A 21,501-nucleotide genomic window follows, 5' to 3' on the forward strand; every position below is an offset into this window, starting at 1 on the left:
CCAAAAGACCAATCCAAGATAGCAGATGCTTCTCCTTATATTTAAGTCACCAATCTCCTGCTGCACTGAAGCAAGTGGGGCAAGAAGAACGCTGCATTCCCATCTTCAGGTAAAACATTAAGGAAGTCTCTCAATTCCAGTGCTGTGGCAATGACTGATAATGTTTCTGGACAAAAAGAATACAAACATCGTGTTTAATACTCCTGAGTAAAAATAGTTCTAGTCTTACAACCATTCATTTATTGATCACTTGAAGTTACAACAGCACTGAAAAAAGTGATCCTTGCACTTATAACCGCCATAGCATCAGTCAAGAGATCAAAACTTGAGAGCTTGGCAACCAACATATACTTATAGCATCCTGATTGCTATAAAGCAATCAGGCTTATAGCATTTGTTACCTTCCCAGCCATCTTCTGGAAAAGTCAATGGGGGCAGGAAACCGGATTCGTTTAACAATTGCCTGATTCACTGAACAGCTATACTGATTTGCTTAACAATTGTGGCAAAAAAGATAGCAAAATTGGGTGTAACTCACTTAACAACTGCCTTGCTTAACAACAGAAATTCTGGTTCCAATTGTGGCATAAGTTGAGTACTACCTGTATCTCCGCCAACTTTTAACGTAGATAAGATGGGGGGGTGTAAAATTTTAATTAATAAATGAATGAGCAAATGTTGCTCCTTGAAGATTGTTGCTTGTAGTCTGCATCTAACAAAAAATATGTGATTTGCACTGAAATCCAGTTCTTCAATTTAGTGACTAAACTGTAAACACTCCACAAAATCCTCTTGAGAGCGAAAGGCTATTCCATGTACTGCAAAAGCTCTACATTTCTGCTGTTCTATAAAAACTCATTTTGTTACCTTGCAGTGATGACAGAAATACAGGATAGTTTTCACCAACATGTCTGGTTCGTTTACAGAGTTCAGGAAGAAGTTTGATCCACCATAAAGCCTAAAGCCAGTCAGAAAACAAAATCCAGGTAGAAAATCCAGAGTGTTATTCTTAAAGGAATACAACTCTTCTTCTTCTGCTGTTTATATTTACTCATAAAAGCATGGCAGTGAACATGTTAAATTGAAAACCTTTGAATAGGCCAGACTTGCTGCTCTGTGTTCAAGATGTGATTTGTTCAGGAGAGGTTCAAGATCTATCAACCAATGAAGTGGGATGCGAGCGAGCTCCAGTGCCATTCAAAATGCCGCAGAGCATAGGGCAAGGGGAGTGGCGCTCAACAGCCTGTGGTAACTGCTAAAGACTCGCTTTCTGAATATTATTTATCATCTTGTCTCTTACCTAAATTATTGGAGTAATTCAGGACCTCAGGGTAGTTATTCTAAGGGTCTAAAAAGACACTGTCTCTCTAAATGGAACACATACAGTGACTAGCACTAATGATGTTACCTAGTTTGGGTAATGAAACATATGCAAGAAAACAAGCAAGGACCCCTCATAATTATATTGCTCCATTTTCATTTTAGTGCTAAAACTGTCAGAGAGCATTGCCTGGACTGGTCTTTTTCAATCCGATGGCCTGCTGATTCTACTGGTTAGGAAATTTAAGAAGTATGGACACATAACAACTGACGTTGGGCAAGGTTAGAATTTCCTGCTGATGCTTAAAATGTACACACAGGGTTAGTAACCCAATATACTTCCATATATCTATGGTCTATTGTCAGCATAACCTACATATGTGGTTATTGTTAAGAAACTCTTGCACAATTTATACAGCCAACAAGTATCAAAGCCATATGTTTATATTTCAGGAGAACACAATCACTTTACAGTATGAGATATGGTAAGGCAAGCAAATGCCTGGCTGGGGAAACTACATTGAGGAAACAATAAATAATACTTTATAATCTTCAAAATTTTGCACTGTGTGTTCTGGTAAGTATAGCCACTTCACCATTTTAACAAAATAGAAATTAAGCACTTCCCACATTCAATATAATGGGGTCACTTTGCTCAGAGTTTTAAAACCATTGACTAGATTATGGTACAATAAAATTACATGAGGAACTGATTTAAAACAATCTTGTAAAACTACAGTGTTCCGCCGAAAATAAGACCCTGTCTTATATTTTTTTGAACCCTGAAATAAGCGCTTGGCCTTATTGCCATGTGCTCAAAAGCCCAATTGGTCTTATTATCAGGGGATGTCTTATTTTGGGGGAAACAAAGAGCCTTGGTAGTACAGGGGTTTAAGGCACCCTGTTATTAAGCTTATTAAGACCAGCTGCCTGCAATTACTGCAGGGTTCGAATCTCACCAGGTTCAAGGTCGACTCAGCCTTCCATCCTTTCTAAGGTAGGTTAAATGAGGACCCAGTTTGTGGGGGCAATAAGCTGACTTTGTATAAATATACAAAAAAGGATGAAGGCTATTGCTGAGCACATTGTAAGCCGCCCTGAGTCTTCGGAGAAGGGCGGCATATAAATCAAATTAAAAAAACAAACAAAAAAAAAAAAACAGGGTACTAAAATGAAACTGCAGTTTGTGTTTTAGGAGGACAGGAAAAAAAGTGTCAGGGAGCTATGATTATTAACACTCACCTGATGTTCATCCCTCAACTCATGCTGGGCATAAGGTATGACAGCTTCAGGGCACCTATCCAGAAGTTTGTCAATAGCTGCTTCATGCTGTCTTAAACATGTATCACAAAGAACATGTATGCTCAGACCAGAAATAGAATCTTCTGGAATATTCTTCACAAATGGGAGAATGGAAGATATTCTGAAGGATGGACTGCATAAGAGAGACTGCAGAAAGAACAGGAGAATAGATATATTAGGTATGGAAAGTGACACCAAAATGGAAAAAAATGAGCAACTTATCTTCACACTTGCACAGATGTCAAAGGCTCCCAAGAGTATTTTCATAATTCCAAGTGAGTGAGTGAGTGAGAAAAAGAGAGAGAGAGAGGGAGGGAGGGAGATCGATCATGTGTGTGAACATATGTCATACTTGTAATTTTGAAAGGTCATCACATGAATTCCAATCAGGAAGAGGTACTAACGACATCATGAATATAATCCAAGAAAATATAAGTCCATAATCACTGCAGGAATTTATCTGAAAGAACCAAACAAAAGATATTGTAAAAAAACAAAGACAGTCATTTGCACTGCAAGCATGTTTACATTCAGGTTTCTAATCCCATTTAACATTTACTGCAAAGATAGCCATCTTTACTTAATTTAAAATTAATCACAATAACCTACCATTTGAAACTGCACAATTTTCTTAAGAAATGCAAGACCTTTAATGATTAAATATTTTTAATTGTGCATTTAGACAGGTAAATAACAATTTCATAACAGTATCAACTCTCTTAAGTATTCTCTATTGCTGATATTTGGGGATTTAATATATCATTTTTTTCCTCAAATTAAACTTTGCAAAGAATTACCCAGCCCAATTTCCCTTGGCTATATTAGTAAGATCACAGGATACTGTACTCTCTGTGCTGTCCATGCTACAGAAATCTCTAATACAGTTGACATTGTAGGAAAATAAGAAATGATGGCACAGTGGTTAGAATGGAGTTCAATCGAGACTGGCTCAAGGTTGACTCGGCCTTCCATCCCTCTGAGGTTGGTAAAATGAGGACCCAGATTATTGTGTATCCAGACTGTACATCGGACATTAATACAATTGAGCGAAAAGAGTCCTCCACTTCTCTGCTCACAAATAGTCTGCCTGGGAGCCAATCTTCTGAAATTTTGGGCTTGGACAACCTAGAACTAAGCCGCCTACGGTCTGACCTAAGCGTAGTACTCAAAATTATCTACTACAACATCCTACCTGTCAATGACTACTTCAGCTTCAACTGCAATAATAAACAAGCAAACAATATATACAAACTCAAAGTAAACTGCTCCAAACTCAATTGCAGAAAATACGACTTCAGCAACAGAGTGGTCAATCCCTGGAATGCACTATCTGACTCTGTTGTTACATCCTCAAATCCCCATAACTTTAATCTTAAACTGTCTACTGTGGATCTCACACCATTCCTAAGAAGTGTGTAAAGGGCGTGCATAAGCGCACCAACGTGCCTCTTGTCCCTGACCTACTGTCCCCATTTATTAGTACCCATTTCCTATGTTCATATCCATGTTTATACTTATAGCTGTTATCTCGTACATGTTTGACAAACTAACTAACTAACTAAATATGCTGGCTCTGTAAACCACTCAGAGTGTGTTGTAAAGCACTATGGAGCTGTATATAAGTCAAGAATTGCTATTGCTATTCAAGCCTTGGCTCATCCAGTTATGCAGTGTCTCTCTTCCCTATCCAAAGTTCTTTACCAAATCTTCAGTGGTTTTTAGAGGCTCAGTGTCAGGAAGCTCTTTCCTGGAAAGTCTCCAAATATACTGTGTAGCAAGTTTAAAATGCAACTTCTGTGCAACCTCTTCCTGAGTACATGCTACAAGCAAAGCTTCCCAGAAGTCTACCAAGAGTTGGGGAACAGCATCTTCATTTTTACCACTCAGCATCTGCATTCCAAAAATATAAAAAGAAGGAATTACTTGCACTGTCCACCACTGCAGTTCTTTTCCCCTCAAAAGCTGTGGAGGTCACTGGCTATCCAAGATTGTTCCAGTGTTCAATCAGCTTGTTTTAAATACTGCTAAGCTTTAAATTCTTCACTTTAATTCCAAAGTGAATGATGAACTGCAAACAAGCCTTACTTTGGTTAACTGATATGCATGAATCAAACTATTACATTCAGCTATAGTACAAAATTAAGGAAGAATGGATGTATTTTCCCAGAAAAAAAATCCACTTAAAATTGTTATTGCTTTTATAACGTTCAATTGCATGCTATTTTCCCATTAAAAGCCATGCTTCCCAGTGACAGCAATTCAAATCAACCTTTGGCTGTATTATCTTTTACATGAATTAAGACTATTGAATTCTTTATACCTCTCTTTCGTAGAGTAGGAAGAAAAAATGACTCCAACTTTTATATTTTATATATTATATCCTTTAATCATAAAATCTGCAGACTGGAAATAGAACTATTTTTGCAGTTCTTAACTATAAGGAGTGGGGGAGTAGGAGCTATGTTTTTTATTTTATGTTATTTTCTATACTATATTTTTATTGCTTATAAGCCACCTAGAGTCACTATGAGCGAGTAGGCGGCCATATAAATTCCCTAAATAAATATATAAATAAAAGGAACAAAATATGTTGCACAACAAACCTTGATATAAGAGCCTGCTTCTTCCAGCTCCATTTTATTATTCTCATGTAAAGCCAATAATGAAGCTAGGAGAAATCCAGGTCTGGTCTCTTTGAGGTACAAAGCAAGTTCAGTTGGGAACATCTGTCCTTTAATGTGCTGTTTTAGAAGTCTTGGCTCCCGAATAAAACCACATACCAATTTCATCTGCAGATAAAATACAAGATCTAGCTGGTGGATTCCACTCTACATTTTGAATGGTAGCTAATTCCATTTTTTTCAATTTGTTTAAAAAAAATCCCAGCAAAAAAATATGCCTCTATTGTGCTGTAATTGTATGTATGTATGTATGTATGATATGTATCCCCCAATGATATGTACCTCTGCTTGGCTGTCCAGCTCCTTTTTACATCTATCCCGATCCCCCTTTTTCAGAGCAACTGAAGCCTTGACCAATGTCACCAGAAAAGACGGCGCCATCTTTTCTATCAATTCCAGATACTCCATTGCCATTTCAGGGCACACATTTTTCATGCAAGGACTGCAGAGGATGTGGGGTATCTGGTTTGGCTCAGCACGGTGGAATATCTGAAGCACTTTTGCAGCCACATCCTAAAAACGCAAACAGATATATAAATCTAGTTTTTGTTATGCTCTTATTTATAACACAAGGCATAAATGTAATCAGCGGTTATCAAACTCTCTAAAAGGTCATAATAAAACAACAAGATTCACAGAATTGTCAAAGGAGACTTGCAGAGTCAGGATTGCCTTGGCCAATTACAGCCATTTACCAGAATATAAACTACTCTGGGAAATCCTTGCCATGGTGGGAGAAGAAACACTCTCAAAGATATCCCTGACAACTGTCAGTCTTTTGAGATAGGTCATGTGATCAGGAAATAGACTTGTCAAGAATGATTTTTATTTTTGATGCCTTCAAGTGAGTCTTGGCTCCTGGCAATTGCCTGTGTCAGTCCCTGTAGTTTCCTGACAAGATTTCAGAAAGGATTTGCCATTGCATACTTCCTAAGGCTGAGAGAGAATGATTGGCTCAAGGTCTCCCAGCTGGTTTTGTTGCTAAGACAGGACTAGGACCAGTGGTGGGATTCGCACCACTTCGGGAGAACCGATTGTTAACTTTCTGAGCAGTTTGGTGAACTGGTTGTTGGAAGAAATCATTAGGGCAGAGAACCGGTTGTTAAATTATTTGAATCCCACCACTGACTAGGACTCATAGTCTCCTGGTTTCTAGCCAAGTGCCTTAACCATATACCATAGGTGATCCTCAACTTACAACCACAATTGAACCCAGAATTACAGTTATAATTCATGCTGGTTGTTAAACAGGTCATCAAATGATCAATTTGATTTTATGACATTTTTTTCATTAAGCAAATCACCATGGTTTAGCAAATCCATTGTCCACAGTGGACATTTGAAATGGAAATGGAAGTAAACACCGGTTTTCAGGGGAGGGGAAGCCATATATCACAGTCACATGATCGTGGGATACTGCAAACAGCCATAAATGTGTCCGAGTACCCAAAATATGATCACATGACCGTAGGGAGGTGGGTAAGTGGCCACTGCAATTCCAAATCAGGGTCAAGTACATTTTTGGGTGTCCATTCTGACTAAAAGAAGAAGCCAAGGCCATGGAGCAAAGTATTAGATATATATTTGAAAGATCTCTAAATAAAATATGCCAATTTATGGGCCAATTGCTCTCTGATGATAAAAAATCCTCTTAAAGAATTTTTGAGATGAAAACATGTGGAGAAGGTTACCAAACTGCTGAAGATGCAGAGGAGTATATTGCAGGAAGAACTGGATAGTTAACTTTCATTTTCACCCTCACTATTATGGTTCAAATGTAAACCTCTCAACACAACTGAAAGAAGAGTGGTGAAAAAAAAGACAAATTTGGGATTTTTTCTTTAAGGACATTAACAAAGTTGAGGATTTCGTGATAAAAAGAAAGGACTACAAGTTTTTGATACTTCCAGGGAAGAAAAAGATTTTACTCCATGAAGATAAGCTAGAAGAAGTGACTTAAACTTAATGAGTTAACTGGAATCAGGATGCATTTTCCTCTGCCTGGTATGTGCAACTGAAAGGTTTAACTAAAAATTTGAAAATGTATTTTTTAAACAGACACACACAATGCTTAAGTAACTCTTAAAGTAAGCAAAAGCTATTGAAAATGTATTTGAGAGTACCTGTATTAAGAGAAAGTAAAAGAAAATGATGTACCAGTTTAAAGAAAAACTCTGTTTCTTGTATGGATATCACTTCTGGAATTTCTGCTTGTGAAGAAAAAATAGATGAAACTTTGATCTTGGTTTTGTTGATTAGAAAGATTTGGAGTTATGGAAATGGCTACTTATATATTAACGTGTAAAAGCAAAACGTTGAGGCTGGAGTGTGTTTATTTTGTACTGAGTTAGGAAGAGTTGGAAGTTAATGCCTCCTTTTCTTTTTCTCTTCCCCCTTGTATTCCACACCCCACTTTCTTGTCTTTAATTTCTTATTTTCTTATTTTCTTTTTGTATTTTATATTTTATATAATAAAGTAAAAAAAAATTAAAAGTAATTTCAAATGGTCACTAAGTGACAGGTCATAAGTCAAGGCATAGCTCTATCCTAAACTGGCTTTCTTTTATATGGGGAACTATAGCTTCTCAGTGTATAATAGCAAACCTATTCTCTGTTTAAGGTTGCGATCCTAAATCCACTTACCAAGGATTAAGTTCAGCAGGTCTAATTTCAGAAACACTGTAGTTGCCGTTTCCCTGAATATTTATTTAACAATCTGGTGGTCAACAGTAACAGAAATTAGTCCCACTAATTTTCTTAAATGCTTGATTTACTCGGTTGATTCTGTTTATCATTGTGAATGGAAGACAAGAGTCAACACAAGACATGAACCTTCTTATGGAAAAAGGACAACCAAGAAATCCATCATCTTACTTCATTTAGCTTTTCATCTATGTCTTCATACAAGGAGTGGTGCAAGTAGAATATAAAACCTTTTTCATACTTCTGTGTTTTATCTTCAAATGTGACTCTCTTCAGAATGTCAGATATAGAAAGGCTGGACATTTTATAGTAAGGGAGTGCAAGATGGAAGTCTTTAGTGTCAAACCTGAAAGAATAGAAGTCAACAAAAAAGACATTAAAACCCATTTAATACAAGCACTTTAATAAAACAAACATCTTCTCTGTACGGGTAACTAAAATTAGAGTTGGCCTTACGATAGTCTTGCGCTGAAACTACAGGCACATAGCTAGCAGATCAGATTTATTTTGCAGGAAGAGAACATGCTATTTTTCATAAATGGGTCTCTAATTTAGCTCATTCAAAAAATTTCTTAGGTGATTTAAATTTTAGTCTTTTCCAGGCTGTTTATCTCCTCCACAATCTCTAAAGTAGTGATTTTACTTTAATTCTAACTGGGAATTCGAGAAACTGTAATTCAAAGACCACTGGAGGAAACCAAGATATGGAAAATAACTTACAGAATATTAAGTTCAACCATTAGATTGGGAAATTTCAGACTTCATACTCTCTTTTCAAACTTAGCATATACTCTTAAAATAGACAAGTAAAGACCAGATACAAAATTAGGAAAAAAGAGCTGGAGAATAGAAGCAGAGAAGAAGATGAAGACAAGATCCGTGCTAGGTTAACTATGAAGCTTCTGAAGTTCTGTGTATATTGTTCTGGCATATTAGAGAAGACTCCTTTCAATAAAAATGTGGGATGAAAGGACATTTCGATTCCTACCATGGAAGAATGGTTGCAGAAATTGATGGAGTTGGCTGACTATTTTGATTAAAGAAAAGAACATAAGTACTTTTGTTTCCACATGGAAACTGCTTCTGAACTTCGTGCTTGATGTGGGAAAGAATGTAACTCTGACTTTGGGTTTTACAGATTAGACTGATAGATCTTTATAGAAATGACTTGTTCATACTATTATGCAAAAGCAAAAAGCTGTGATTTTATGTTAATGCCTTATTTTACTGTAACAGAGAGAGTCGGAAGTCAATACTTCTCCCTTCCCCCCTTTCCCCTCGCCCCTCACTGCTCTTCTATTTACTTTTGTATTTTATAATACTCTATAACTTAATAAAATTGCTTTTTAAAAAATAAAAATGTGGGCAGTTGAAAGCAGAAGTTCAAGCTGCTTCTTAATCATGTCCTATATAAAACAAGCAAAAAGGTGTGGACTGGGAGAATTATTGCAAAGTCCTTTATTTTCCTAGACATTCTGCGTTCTCGAAATGAATTGACTACAACTCCCATTTTCTGCTATCATTAAAGATTATGGGTCTTGCAGTTCAAATCAGTTGGAATCCTCCATTAGTGTATACACACACACACACAGTGGATGTATATGTGATAATATATAGATATACATAATATATACATATCTTGGGCTGACCTATTCTCCCCTACTTTCTGTTAGCTAAGCTGAAGATGTAGATGGGTTACTTCATCTTCTTTAAGACATGAACATAGCAGTGGTGAAATCTGAACTGGTTTGCTACCGGTTTGCTGGTTGTGCATGGGCACCGTGCGCATGCAGTGCGCACCAAACATATGCTGCATGCGCATGCATGCGCAGTACGCACCAAAAGGAGGCTTGCGAAGGTAAGTAGAACAGCGGAGTGGGGGATCAGCTGTGCTGCGCGATTTAGCTTTGCTAGAAAGCAGGATTTCCTGCTTTCTAGCAAAGCTAAACCGCGCAGGACAGCTGATTGTTGGAAATATCGGTTTCGGCAGAGGAACCGGTAGCTTTTTTTAACTACCAGTTCGGGCGAACCAATAGCTTTTTTTACTACTGGTTTGCCCGACCCGTAGTGAACCGGTAGCATTTTACCCCTGGAACTTAGTAGTGCTAACCTACTATGGTGGCCTCTAAGGGAGTGCATGGTCTTTAAGAAGACAATTCTCCAATGAAGTTCCCAGTATAATTCCCTCCCTGATATGATCTGAATAAAGATTTTTCTTGCACAAAATATTCAAACCTGCTGTAACAGTCTCCAAGAAGAGCACAACTCTCATGAAATGCTGCTAGTAGAGGTTCCTTCTCATCCAAGTCTTTCAGAGCAGGATCCATTAAAGCTGTTCTGACTAGCAAATGAGCCTCACTTAAGAGATGAATACAACTCTCTGTTCTTACGTTTTCATAGGTCTTGCTGTAGTCTACCTAAAGCAGAAAAAGGGGTCACTTTCAGGTTTATGTTATGACACAGTACATCATTCCATTCCTATAAGTCAATAAAATAAATGCAGAATAGTATAGTACCATTTCTCTGTAGAGTTGGAGAGTTGAAGTTGTGTTCACAATATACAAATTCCAACCAGGTTCAGATTCTGGGGGAGCCTTGGGTTTGGTGTTATCAGTCTTTCGGTAACTGAAAGGATACATAGGCACTTGTGAATTTTAAATTTACAACTGTAATCATTTTGTCAGCTATTTTAGAATTCTTTCAATAGTAATAGAAAGGCAAGAATATATGCTCAAAATGATCAGCTGCTGAGTGACCTCCTTCTGACCCCAAACATCAAAATCTTGCCCCCACCCCCCCACCCCCAAAACTCAAAACCTTTATACTTACAGGAGTCTTCGTTTAAGTGTTTTTTTCTCGAGAAAGTCCTCAGAATCTGCTTTTGTCAAAATGATGATATGGTGTTTGAAGTGAGAGATGGCTTTCAGTCCTATAAAAAGCTGCATCCTCAAGGTACAAACATCAAGCGACACAGGGGGACAAGCCTGTGAAGAAACAGTGTATCTTTACATTATTATATCTTTAAATTCTCTAGAACAGAAAATGGATCACTTGGCATCCTCCAGCACCCATTTGTGACCTCAAGGCATCCCAAGTTGGCCAATCGCTTCATCCATCAACCTGCTCCTTAAAAGTTGTTCCAAGTGTCACTGAAAATCAGGTGGTATCCCACCTGATAAATAAATAAATAAATAAATAAATGAATAAAAAAAAAAATCTCCCCAAACTGGGTAATAAAATCAGCCCAAGGTTTATTATTTTAAAGTTTCTTAAATCTTTGTGGGCTTCTAATAATAGCTTTATGAAGTGTGATGATGGTACAATTATATATATATTTACAAGGATATTTTATTTCATTTTGTTTTCCTAATAATTCACTTGCATTTTTAAATACCATTCAGGCATATAGTAAATTAGGAGTGCTTCTGAACACTTCTAATATAAATGCTACCCAATGAGAGTGGAATGATATCCAGACATCTGTGTTCCAAGAGATATTTACTGGAAAAAAGACCCAATGGGGTTTAAATTACTTTTCACTGAACTATCTAATCAAGATAACTTCCTTGATCAGATACTGGCAGCTCAAATTTCTCAAATAGGCTGATGAAGCTAGGATTTTTCTGTTGAAATGCACATCACTTTATATTAGCTTTGCTCTTTTTGTGTCCATCTTGGAACTCTTCAAACTTCATTTTCATCTTAACCATGAAGCCATCCCACAACTAGTCAATGCTACCTCTAAAGCAGCGTTTGAGGTTTTCTAAACCTCAGCAACGTTAAGATGTGTGAACTTCAACTCACAGAATTCCCCAGCCAGTATGCTGGAGTCCTGACATATCTTAAAGTTGCTGAGTTCAAAGAAACACTGTTCTAAAGCCTTTCCCCATGTACATCTGTAACACGTCAACAGGCTGGGATGGAGACTGAATTGTTCATTGAAACAGCCTAATCACAAAAATAGCCTTGCTCTCCTCTTTCATGACTACCTCATCTGGTTCTCTGGACCTGCCCGGCTCTCTGGACCTACTTTACAACTTATCCTTTGGACTTAATAGATTGTCTTGGTTATTTTCATCCTTGACTGAATTTTGACAGTCTTTGCTATATTTCATCTGGTTATCATTCCTGGATAATTACTCTAGAAAACGACACATATTTTTTTATTGTTTGGTCCATGTGTGCCACCCCATCTTTTGGAAGCCAATCTCTATATCATTTTTCTTTCCGTTGTCCTCTGGACTACCCCCCATCCCCATACAAACTTAGTAAACCAGAACAACCCTGGTCTTGTCTAGAGGTATAGAAGAGCTTCTCTTTTGGATCCTTGGAAGGGCAAGAGTCAGGGTGGTGCTCACCATGACTCTTGCCCTAAAGAAATGTTAAATGAGGTCAACAGCTGCCAAAAGGTTGCCTACAAAGCTAATCTCAGAAATGAATCAGAGCACCTTTAATGTTGTATCAATGTAGGGGTCTTGATTCCGAGCTGCTACTGCACTGCATCTCACTGTAAAGCACTGCAGGTTGTTGCTAAGTGGAAAAATTAAAGAGAAATTAGGCTGGAATATATCCATCAGCCCACTGCCAATATATTACCTTGCAAACGTGTTGTAACTACAGTTCCTAAAAGACTATGCAAGCAGGAGAATTTTAAGGGTAAAATGCCAAAGCAATATAGAATATCAGGTTGAAGAAAACACAATCATGATTATTAATGTAAACACAACACACTGTGAAATATATAGAACTATTGCTTGAACTAATCAGCTAGAGATAGAGATAGATTCTAGAGAATGATTTTCTAAAATAAAACTTCTTTCATTCCAGCATTAAATTCCTGCCCCGTTTCATGTTGCACCATGGGGAATTTTGTCCTGTATATTTGGTGAACCAAAAATAAATGCTGCTTTCTTATCAATATATATTCTTGGCCAGCTGTGTTCAAACTCTGCAACCCATTTCTCAACACAGAACTTGAACCACTGGTGGAATGTTCTGGACCTCAGTGAAGGATGATGGACAATAAAATTGTGATACCTTGTAATGACATGCAGGAACTGGGGTGTAAGAACTGCTTGCTGGGATCTTTCTGAATACTGGTAGGTAGAAATAAGTTTCACTAAATTATTGATTGTGTATAAGTATGCCACATGCGGTAGAGAGAAAAAGCAAAACAAACTCAGGAATTCTTGTTTAGTTGTATCTCCTTCCTTAGCCGTGACAGAAGCCCCTAGATGAAAAAAGAGAAAAGAGAACATCTAGCACCAGATACTAGGTAAGAGGTGCAATCCTTGAGCCTTCTCTCGATCCAACAACTTTAGAAACTCTGAATTACATGAACTATAGGGGGTTTGGCTAATCTAATTTAGGATGATGGTGATAATGAATATTATTTGATTTGTATGGCCATTCATCTCATTCAAGTGTCTCTGGATGATGCACTGTAATTCAACACATAAAGAAACCATTAAACTGGAGAAGGAAGATATATGCTAACAAGCTTTCTGTAACATCAATTCAACTATAGCAAAAATGGTGCCATCCACATATTTAAAAAATCAGAAGGCTTAAAGAACTTGAAGTTTACAGAAATACAAAGCCAGACAAACCTTGTGGATAACACCAAAGGGAGAGGAAAAATTCCCTGCAAACAACCTAATGAGGATTGAGTATATTTAGTGGACTCAGAATTCTGGCATTCTGATGGGAGAAAATAAAAGCAAGAGGTAGCACAATAGGAACATTCTTGAAGAAGAAAAAAATGACTGGTTGGACAGCTTCTTGGTGCAACAATATGTTGCAAAGCTTGATCCTGAAGCAAAATTACTGTTAATAACATTAGGGAATCTAAAACTAGATTACCATTTATACCATATGAATTAGGAGATGTTTTGTGGGTTGAGTACAAGAGCCTTGCAATTTTAAGAGTTAACCTCTGCATATCCTGGAAAACTAATATATGCATGGCATAGAATGAAGACATTTTTGGAAAGACCATATTTGACATCCCATTACAAAATACCAAAATGTCAGGATACCAAGATTTTCAACCCAGTTCAGTAAGATCCAACTGATATTACACTGATGAATTTGACATTAAACCCAACAGGAACTGGAGTTCTGATCCTTGGATCTTGCCATTAATTGGATGCAAAGAGTGGACAATGCCTGAATATAACACAGTCTTTTCTCATAATCAATAGATCCTTGTCTTATTCCATCCAACTTCATTACATCATGTTACAAGCTGTAACTCAAAGGAAATTTTAAGGTAAAAAATGAATTCAAAATGGATCATTAAAAAAAATACTGTAACCCTCAGAAACTTTCAACTGAATTTATATAAATTTCGAATTTATGATTGGATTTATGATTCTGAAATTCTCACAAAAAATCTATTTTAAATATGACTCTGACCCAACTTCTTAGGTTACTGAAATTAAAGTTTGTTATCAATATATGGTATTACATTTTTTAAAAAAAAATTTGATTTATATGCCACCCTTCTCCGGAGACTCAGGGCGGCTTACAATGCGTTAAGCAATAACGCATTGCTTAATGTTTATTTAATGCTTAATGCTTATTTAATGCTTAAATAACATTAAGCAATGCGTTAATTCAATAAAACATTTATTGAAAATATTTCATTATAAACTATAGCTTTGTCTATCATACAATAATCTAATATTGAAAATAGGGTGTATTTCTCCACAACTTCCATAATCATATTGTAGATTCAGAAATGTACCTGATTCATGTATTGGAAGCAGCTGAAGAGAGTGCAGTTTGGCATCTTCAACAGAAAAAGGAAATGAGGACACATCAAGAGCAAAACGTCTACAAAGAACAGTGACAAATGAGAAGATCAGCCAGCTGTTTTCTACTTTTACAATGAAATCACAGGAATCTTTATGCAATTTCTTGTGCTTTCATATTGAATTGGAAACTGTTCCTGCAGAAGGAGCATCCAATTTAAGTAGGGTGCAAATCTGTTAAGATCTCTGTGCATTAGCAAACAAGTATTTAAGACTGACTAGTCTTCCACTTTGAGCATTCCTTAACAGTTCTAACAATTTGCTTTTTTTTTTTTTTTTTTTTGCTAAAGTAACCTCTTAAAACTGGCACATAAGACATTGTAGGTGTTCCTATTGTTTCTTTGGTATATTAGAACAGAATAACAGAGTTGGAATGGAAGGGACCCTGGAGATCTTGTACTCCAACCCTGTGCTCAAGCAGGAGACCCTATACCAGTGATGGCTAACCTTTTTGCCATCGCGTGCCAAAAGTGGGGGTCGTGCGCATGCATGCCCAGACCCATAATTCAATGCCCCCCATGCCCCTCATGCTTTTGGCACGCGAAGGCAAAAAGGATACTGGTGGGCCCGGTGGGCCCGTTTTTCACCCTCCCTAGGCTCCAGAGCCTTTCTTGGAGCCTGGGCAGGGCGAAAACGGCCTTCTCCACCCTTCCCAGAGGCTCTCTGGAGGCTGGAAACGGCCCGTTTCCCGACTTCTGTTGGGCCCAGAAGGCCCGAAAATCAGCTGGCTGGCATGCGCATGCCAGCTGGAGCTGAGCTAGGGCAACGCTCGCGTGCCCACAGATATGGCTCCACATGCCACCTGTGGCACGCGTGCCATAGGTTCGCCATCACGGCCCTATACCATTCCAGATAAGTGGCTGTCCAGTCTCTTCTTAAAAGCCTCCAGTGATGGAGCACCCACAACTCTTGAAGGCAAGCCATTTCACTGGTTGATTGTTCTGTCAGGAAATTACTATTTCTAGGTTAGATCTTCTTTGATTAGTTTCCATCCTTTGTTTCTTATCTTACCTTTTATTTAACATGGAAACCAAATAAATGGCTTACATACCATAGTTTCTACAGGTAAAAAGATCCAGTATAAATACTAGTAAATACTTTTTTACAAGTAGTCCTCTCACAATTGAAATTTCTGCTCTAGGTCAGTGTGGTTGTAAATGCAAATCATCGCATGTCTGGACCAATTTTACAAGCATTTTTACCACAGTTTTGTTGTTAAGCAAATCCCACAGTGGGTAAATGAATCGGACTTCCCCAATTGACTTTGCTTGTTGAAAGCCAGCTGAGAAAGTCCCAGACCATAATCACATGACCATAAGAGGCAGCAACTATTGTAAATGTAATCTAGTTGTCAAGCACTTGAAATGCAATCACATGCCCGTGGGCAGTATTTCTCAACCTTGGTAGCTTGAAGATGGGTGGACTTCAACTCCCAGAATCCCCCAGCCAGCCATCAACATAATCAGTAGAATATATCACTATATTAGCTAGTACTTGCTGCTGGAAAAAGAAACATGAAATGCTCCATTTTCAAAGTTTGAACAACCCTATATACCGGAGAGGAAATCATGCCAGCAAGATAAGTAGTTTTTAGGGTATGCTTGCAGTTTTATCATCACTAGGGGGAAAACTATATACATATGTACTCTGCCCTAACAGCTGAAGAGACAAATTAATATAGACAGAGATGATTTTAACATTGCCTATTTATCCATTGCTTTGAAAAAGAACATTTTGTTTATGCTGTTTTGGAAGACCCCTCCTACTTTATTTTAACTAAACCACAGAAGTTTCATTTTATATTTTATGTAAGCTGCTGACATACTTACATAAACTGTAATTTCTTCATAGACAGTAGAAACTAAAGGCGAATATCCACAGGATGCTTTGTTTAGTTTTATCTTATTATAAGCTGTAAATATACTTTGCAGTGACCATATTATATGAACTGGGTTACTAAGATTTGCTTGACAGATTGTTAAACCAGGTATGTGGATCAAGCCAACTGGTGATATTAGATGATAGTATTTGTTGCTTTGATCTGGCTACTTATAGGGCAAAGTGAAAGCTTGCATTTCAGAGAGGAACTGTTAATAGTCTGCGTATTGTATGCACAATACATATCTACAAAATGTATTCATTAATGATAAACAATGTTTTATTACCTGTATAGGACATATTGCACTTGAATATTTAAATCTTCCCCAGTTAAGCTAATTGACTCCAAAATAACAGATATCTCACACTTGCTACTTTCTTCTCCAAGAAGTTCCACGGGCTGCTGACAGAAAACAAACCCATCTGATTCTGATTGAGTTTGATCAACTTCCTCTGTTATACCTTTAGTAAGTGGAAAAGAATGTCAGTATACAATGTCAACTCTCAAGACTAGAAATTAATAGAAGAAACATTACCAGCCTAACCTTGTACAGGTCGTCCTCACTTACCAATAGTAATTGGGACTGGAGCTGTCACTAAGCAGTGCAGTCATAAAGCACATATCTGAAAAGCCCAGGAGGATCTTCAGCCAATATAACATACATGCACACTTTAAACCCAAGAATACACTAAGGCAGAAGCTTGTCCACCCCAAGACTAAAACACCCAGACACAAGCTAAGCAATGTGATATATGCAGTGAGACGTGCAGATCTGTACATTGGGGAAACAAAACAACCACTTCATAAATGCATGGCACAACATAGGAGAAAAAACCCATCAGGACAAGATTCAGTAATCCATCTGAATTTAAAAGATAATGGTCACTCTCGAAGACAGCAAAATCCACATTTTGGACACAAAGGACTGCTGATTTGAAAGAGGGGCCAGAGGCCGTATAAGTCAAAATTAACAGCTCTCTCTCAACAGAGGGGGAGGGATACAACATCATCTATCTCCAATCTACAACACAGTCCTTTCAGAAGGCTCTACGCCCATTTGCACTACCCAGGTGACCTGGAAGACACAGATAAACCTCCAAGTGATGCTAACAACTCTCTAAAAGAACACGAATGACCAGCTGTTTGCAAAGAATATAAATCCTTTCATTCCCCACCATCCAGTCAAAGCTGGAGCAGCTTTTTGGATGAGAAGCAAAATGTCTTCAAAGAAAAACAAGTCCAGTTGCCTCTTGAAAAAGCACCTTTGGGACAACCATGACCTGGATGATTGAGAATCTCTATAGTCATAAAGCACAACATCACATGCCCCACTCTGACTTATATTGGAAATCTCAGTTGCCGTTGTTAGGTGAATCTCACATGATTGCAGCATCCCATGGTCATGTGATTGCCATTTGAAACTTCCTGCCAGCTTCTCCATTGATTTTACTTGTTGGAAGCTGGCAATGAATGTGGAATGCCATCATGTCATAATTGTAAGCTAGTTGCCAAGCATCCAAATTGCAAACATGTGATTATGGGGATGCTGCAATGGCCACAACTATGAGGACTGGTGTTAAGTTCTGCTCATACAGCACTGTAGTAACTTAGAAAGAATGATTGTTGAATGAAGGCCAACTGCATGCTGCTTTTGTCAAGACCAGAAAACTGATCTTGGGGAGCAGTCTTGATTTGGGTATTTTAAATATCATACTGACCTTCATTAATGGGAATTTCAGGCTCTACAGATTCACAGATATGCTGTTTGCTATTACCAGCTGAAGTTACCTTCTCCCCAATTAGTAGCTTGAAGACAAGGACTTCCAGTTCTGCTGTGAGAGCAACATATCCTGCACAAAATGCAACTTCTGTTGGGGTGAACTTCTCCATGTGCAAAATTAAGGAACGTTCAAAGTCAAGCACTTTTACATCCTCACTCACAAATAAATGCTTCAAGTGGAATAGTATCAACTTATTCTTGCAGCCAACCAGTAGGTCTCCTGATAAAGGGCAACAGGAGAAACATGTGGGAGGATCAGAAAGAGGAATTTCTATGATTGACATTTGTTCTTTAGTTGTCTCAGTGTAGGAAGCTTCTGGGTTATGACCTTGCATCCGCACACAAACACGTGAGCTGCCAGAGGACATGCATCTCCAGTTAACATAAACTCGGAAGAAGAGGGTGCTGTGTTTCTCCTCAATAGTGGCCACATAATCTCCTGAAAAGCAAACATTGATTTTGAAAAAAACATGGCCAAAGATGTAAAAGCCATAGTGAAACATAGGAGTGTGTAAATCAAAGTATAATGTGAACTAAGTTTTTGAGTTAGCCGGAAATTCCATCAGAAGAAGTGCTAAATGCGTAACAGTGCCATCAGTCTTTGTAATTTTGTATTTCTCATAATTAGCCACAATACCCTGATTTACTACATGGAGATTGTGTACATCACAGACTGGGAAAGACTTGTTTTTTATGTCTGCTGAGAAGAGTTAATAGGAAAATTCTAGTAGTTTGTTAATAGCCATGCTGATCATATTGACTATGGAATAAGGAGGAACGGCATTCTTAGACAAAGCCTGGGCTTAAATATGAAACTCAAAGTTACTAGAAAGATAAACTTGTGATTACAGTATGAGGTTGCCTTCAAATTAAGCATTAATTCTCAAACACTAAAACTCAAACTAAAGGTTTGATGTTGTGCAAACCTCATAATTGCTTTTTGAAGGCATGATTTACAGTTTATATTTGGGGATCCTCAATATGCTGTCTGGGGACAGTATTAAGCCCATACTTACAACAGGCCTCCTTCTCTAGCTGATTCTTCCTTTAATTCAATAGGAAACTGGCATAGGGCAAGCAAAATTCCAGCCTCTAGCATCATCTTTTTCCCCCAAGCCTGTCACTGAACCAATAATGAGCCCCAGACACTTTATAAGTGCCTCCACCTTCCCAGAAAAAGTATCAAGGTATGAAGGGGAACAAAAGGGGGTTATTAAGATACTGGAAATGAGTATAAAGCAGTGGTGGGTTTCAAATTTTTTTACTACCGGTTCTGTGTGTGTGGCTTGATGGGCATGGCATGGCAAGGATACTGTAAAATCTCCATTCCCACCCCACTTCAGTGGAAGGATACTGTAAAATCTCCATTCCCTCCCCACTCCAGGGGAAGGTTACTGAAAAATCCCCATTTCCTCCTGATCAGCTGGGACTTGGGTGGCAGAGAATAGATGGGGGAAAGGCCAGTCAGAATTTTTGCTACCGGTTCTCCGAACTACTCAAAATTTCTGCTACCGGTTCTTCAGAACTAGTCAGAACCTGCTGAAACCCACCTCTGGTATAAAGGTTTATTATTTATTAAACGTATATGTTGCCTAACTACCAGCTAATTCCTAAAGGGTCGAGTGCTTTCCTGGCATGATTTTATAAAGGATCAAAGGCCCCAAGCAATCATTTGATAAGGCTGCCCACCAGGCCAAAAACGGTCACAAAATCCCCCCCCCCAATGTGTATGGCCTATCAAGATAAAAAGCCTGGCTTCCGCCTGGTGTATGAGAGCCCATTCTTCGCTTAGGAAGGAAATGCCTGGTCTTTCGAAAAGGCACCGTAGCTCGTGAACTGCTTTCTTTTCTTTTTGTTGTGGATCTCCAGCCAGGTTCGCGCTTACCCACTTCGCCGTATGCCATGGACAGCACTCGGCCCAGGGTACTGAAGGTGCCGAGCGGCTCACAGAGTTCCGCAAACACTTCCACCTTGCAGGCGCCGGAGCCGCAGGCCACCAGGAGCACGTCGCGGCCGCAGCAGAAGAGCGCCGGTTCCTGCTTCAGAGGAACGACTTGCTGCGACCCGAACGGGTGCAAGTTGTAGACCTGCACCATGGCTCCAGTTCGGCCCAGGCGTCGGATCCAAAAACTGCCTCCTGCGCAACCCTCGCCTCTGTAGCCGCTGCAAAGACTACCGCTTCCGCAAAGGGCCCCGCCCCACGGCGGTCAGCTGGAAGGAGGCGTCAGTCGCGCCCCCAATCCAGCCACCGCTTCGCGCGAAGGCAGCTTCTCTAGCCGAGGCTGCTTGAAGGCGACAAGGCTGAAGGCTGCACCCTGCCATGGTTTACCTTCTCCTCGAATCTGGTCTACTTCTAAGTAGAGTGGAACAGGATTGCGCGCTACCCTCTTCGCAAGAGAGAGGCGTTGCCAGCCCAATCTTGCTGTCTGCCATGGAAATCTTGTAAAAGTTACTTTAGTTGGGATCGGGGATTGCGTTTATTTACCAGTGAGTGGAAAGGCACTTTAGACGTGCATAGAGAATTTATGTACTCTTAAAGGTATCTGTGGAACGTGTACTTGGCATAGACGTTACTACAGTATTCAGAGGGATCGTTGCATTCCATTAAGGGGGACCCATTTGGGTAATTGATTTTAAGTTTTCGTAAAATGCCCTGGAGTAATTCAACTTTCTAATTTTTAATCGTTGGGTAAAAAAAAATCTCAGAATAACCATGGCAACACTAATAGCATATTCTAGAAAACATTTTGTCTAATATTTTTTATGGCTGATCGCTGTCAGGCAGGTGCTTAGATTGGATTAGCAATTTTGTCTACCTATCGAGCCCTTCCCAAAGAATAATATTAAAGTTATTGTCGCAGAATGTAAATTATTTCCAGTGTAGCTATTTGGTTGTTTTTGTTGTTTTTTTGCAATTGACTGGTGATAATTTTTATGTATTAAAAGTTAACTATTCCCATGACGTACCTCCAACTCCTAATAAAGAAGAGGTTCCTGCTTAAATAATTGAGAGTAGTTTGC

At 38.6% G+C, this 21,501-nt stretch overlaps 1 protein-coding gene and 1 long non-coding RNA gene across 2 annotated transcripts; one reads left to right on the top strand and one right to left on the bottom strand.

Annotated features, from left to right (window-relative positions):
- Positions 1 to 21: 21 nt before the first annotated feature.
- On the bottom strand, positions 22 to 20,687 carry HPS3 (HPS3 biogenesis of lysosomal organelles complex 2 subunit 1). The gene is made up of 17 exons (XM_034439263.3): positions 20,366 to 20,687; positions 18,419 to 18,919; positions 16,987 to 17,161; positions 14,755 to 14,843; positions 13,044 to 13,236; positions 12,455 to 12,536; positions 10,836 to 10,990; positions 10,523 to 10,631; positions 10,242 to 10,423; positions 8,178 to 8,352; positions 5,586 to 5,816; positions 5,226 to 5,411; positions 4,324 to 4,512; positions 2,975 to 3,082; positions 2,563 to 2,769; positions 868 to 958; positions 22 to 166 (listed from the first exon to the last, which is right to left on the bottom strand). The coding sequence occupies exons 1-17, from the start codon at positions 20,574 to 20,576 to the stop codon at positions 42 to 44; spliced, it is 3,009 nt and encodes a 1,002-aa protein (XP_034295154.1). The 5' UTR covers positions 20,577 to 20,687; the 3' UTR covers positions 22 to 41.
- On the top strand, positions 913 to 1,884 carry LOC148113071 (uncharacterized). Its single transcript, XR_015728590.1, has 3 exons — positions 913 to 986; positions 1,486 to 1,602; positions 1,774 to 1,884. It is a non-coding gene; the product is annotated as an uncharacterized LOC148113071 (long non-coding RNA).
- Positions 20,688 to 21,501: the final 814 nt, after the last annotated feature.

This window comes from Pantherophis guttatus, chromosome 6 (genome assembly GCF_059756535.1).
Source record: "Pantherophis guttatus breed Tessera chromosome 6, ASM5975653v1, whole genome shotgun sequence".
NCBI classification, from domain to species: domain Eukaryota; kingdom Metazoa; phylum Chordata; class Lepidosauria; order Squamata; family Colubridae; genus Pantherophis; species Pantherophis guttatus.

Coding starts and splice junctions, on each gene's coding strand:
- HPS3 (XM_034439263.3), bottom strand. CDS start 20,576: ATGGTGCAGGTCTACAACTTGCACCCGTTCGGGTCGCAGCAAGTCGTT. Junction 12,537..13,043: donor TTCCTGCATGTCATTACAAG/GTATCACAATTT, acceptor TTTTCCACTTAG/CAACAACCTGCAGTGCTTTA. Junction 5,412..5,585: donor AGCTGGACAGCCAAGCAGAG/GTACATATCATT, acceptor TTTTATCTGCAG/ATGAAATTGGTATGTGGTTT.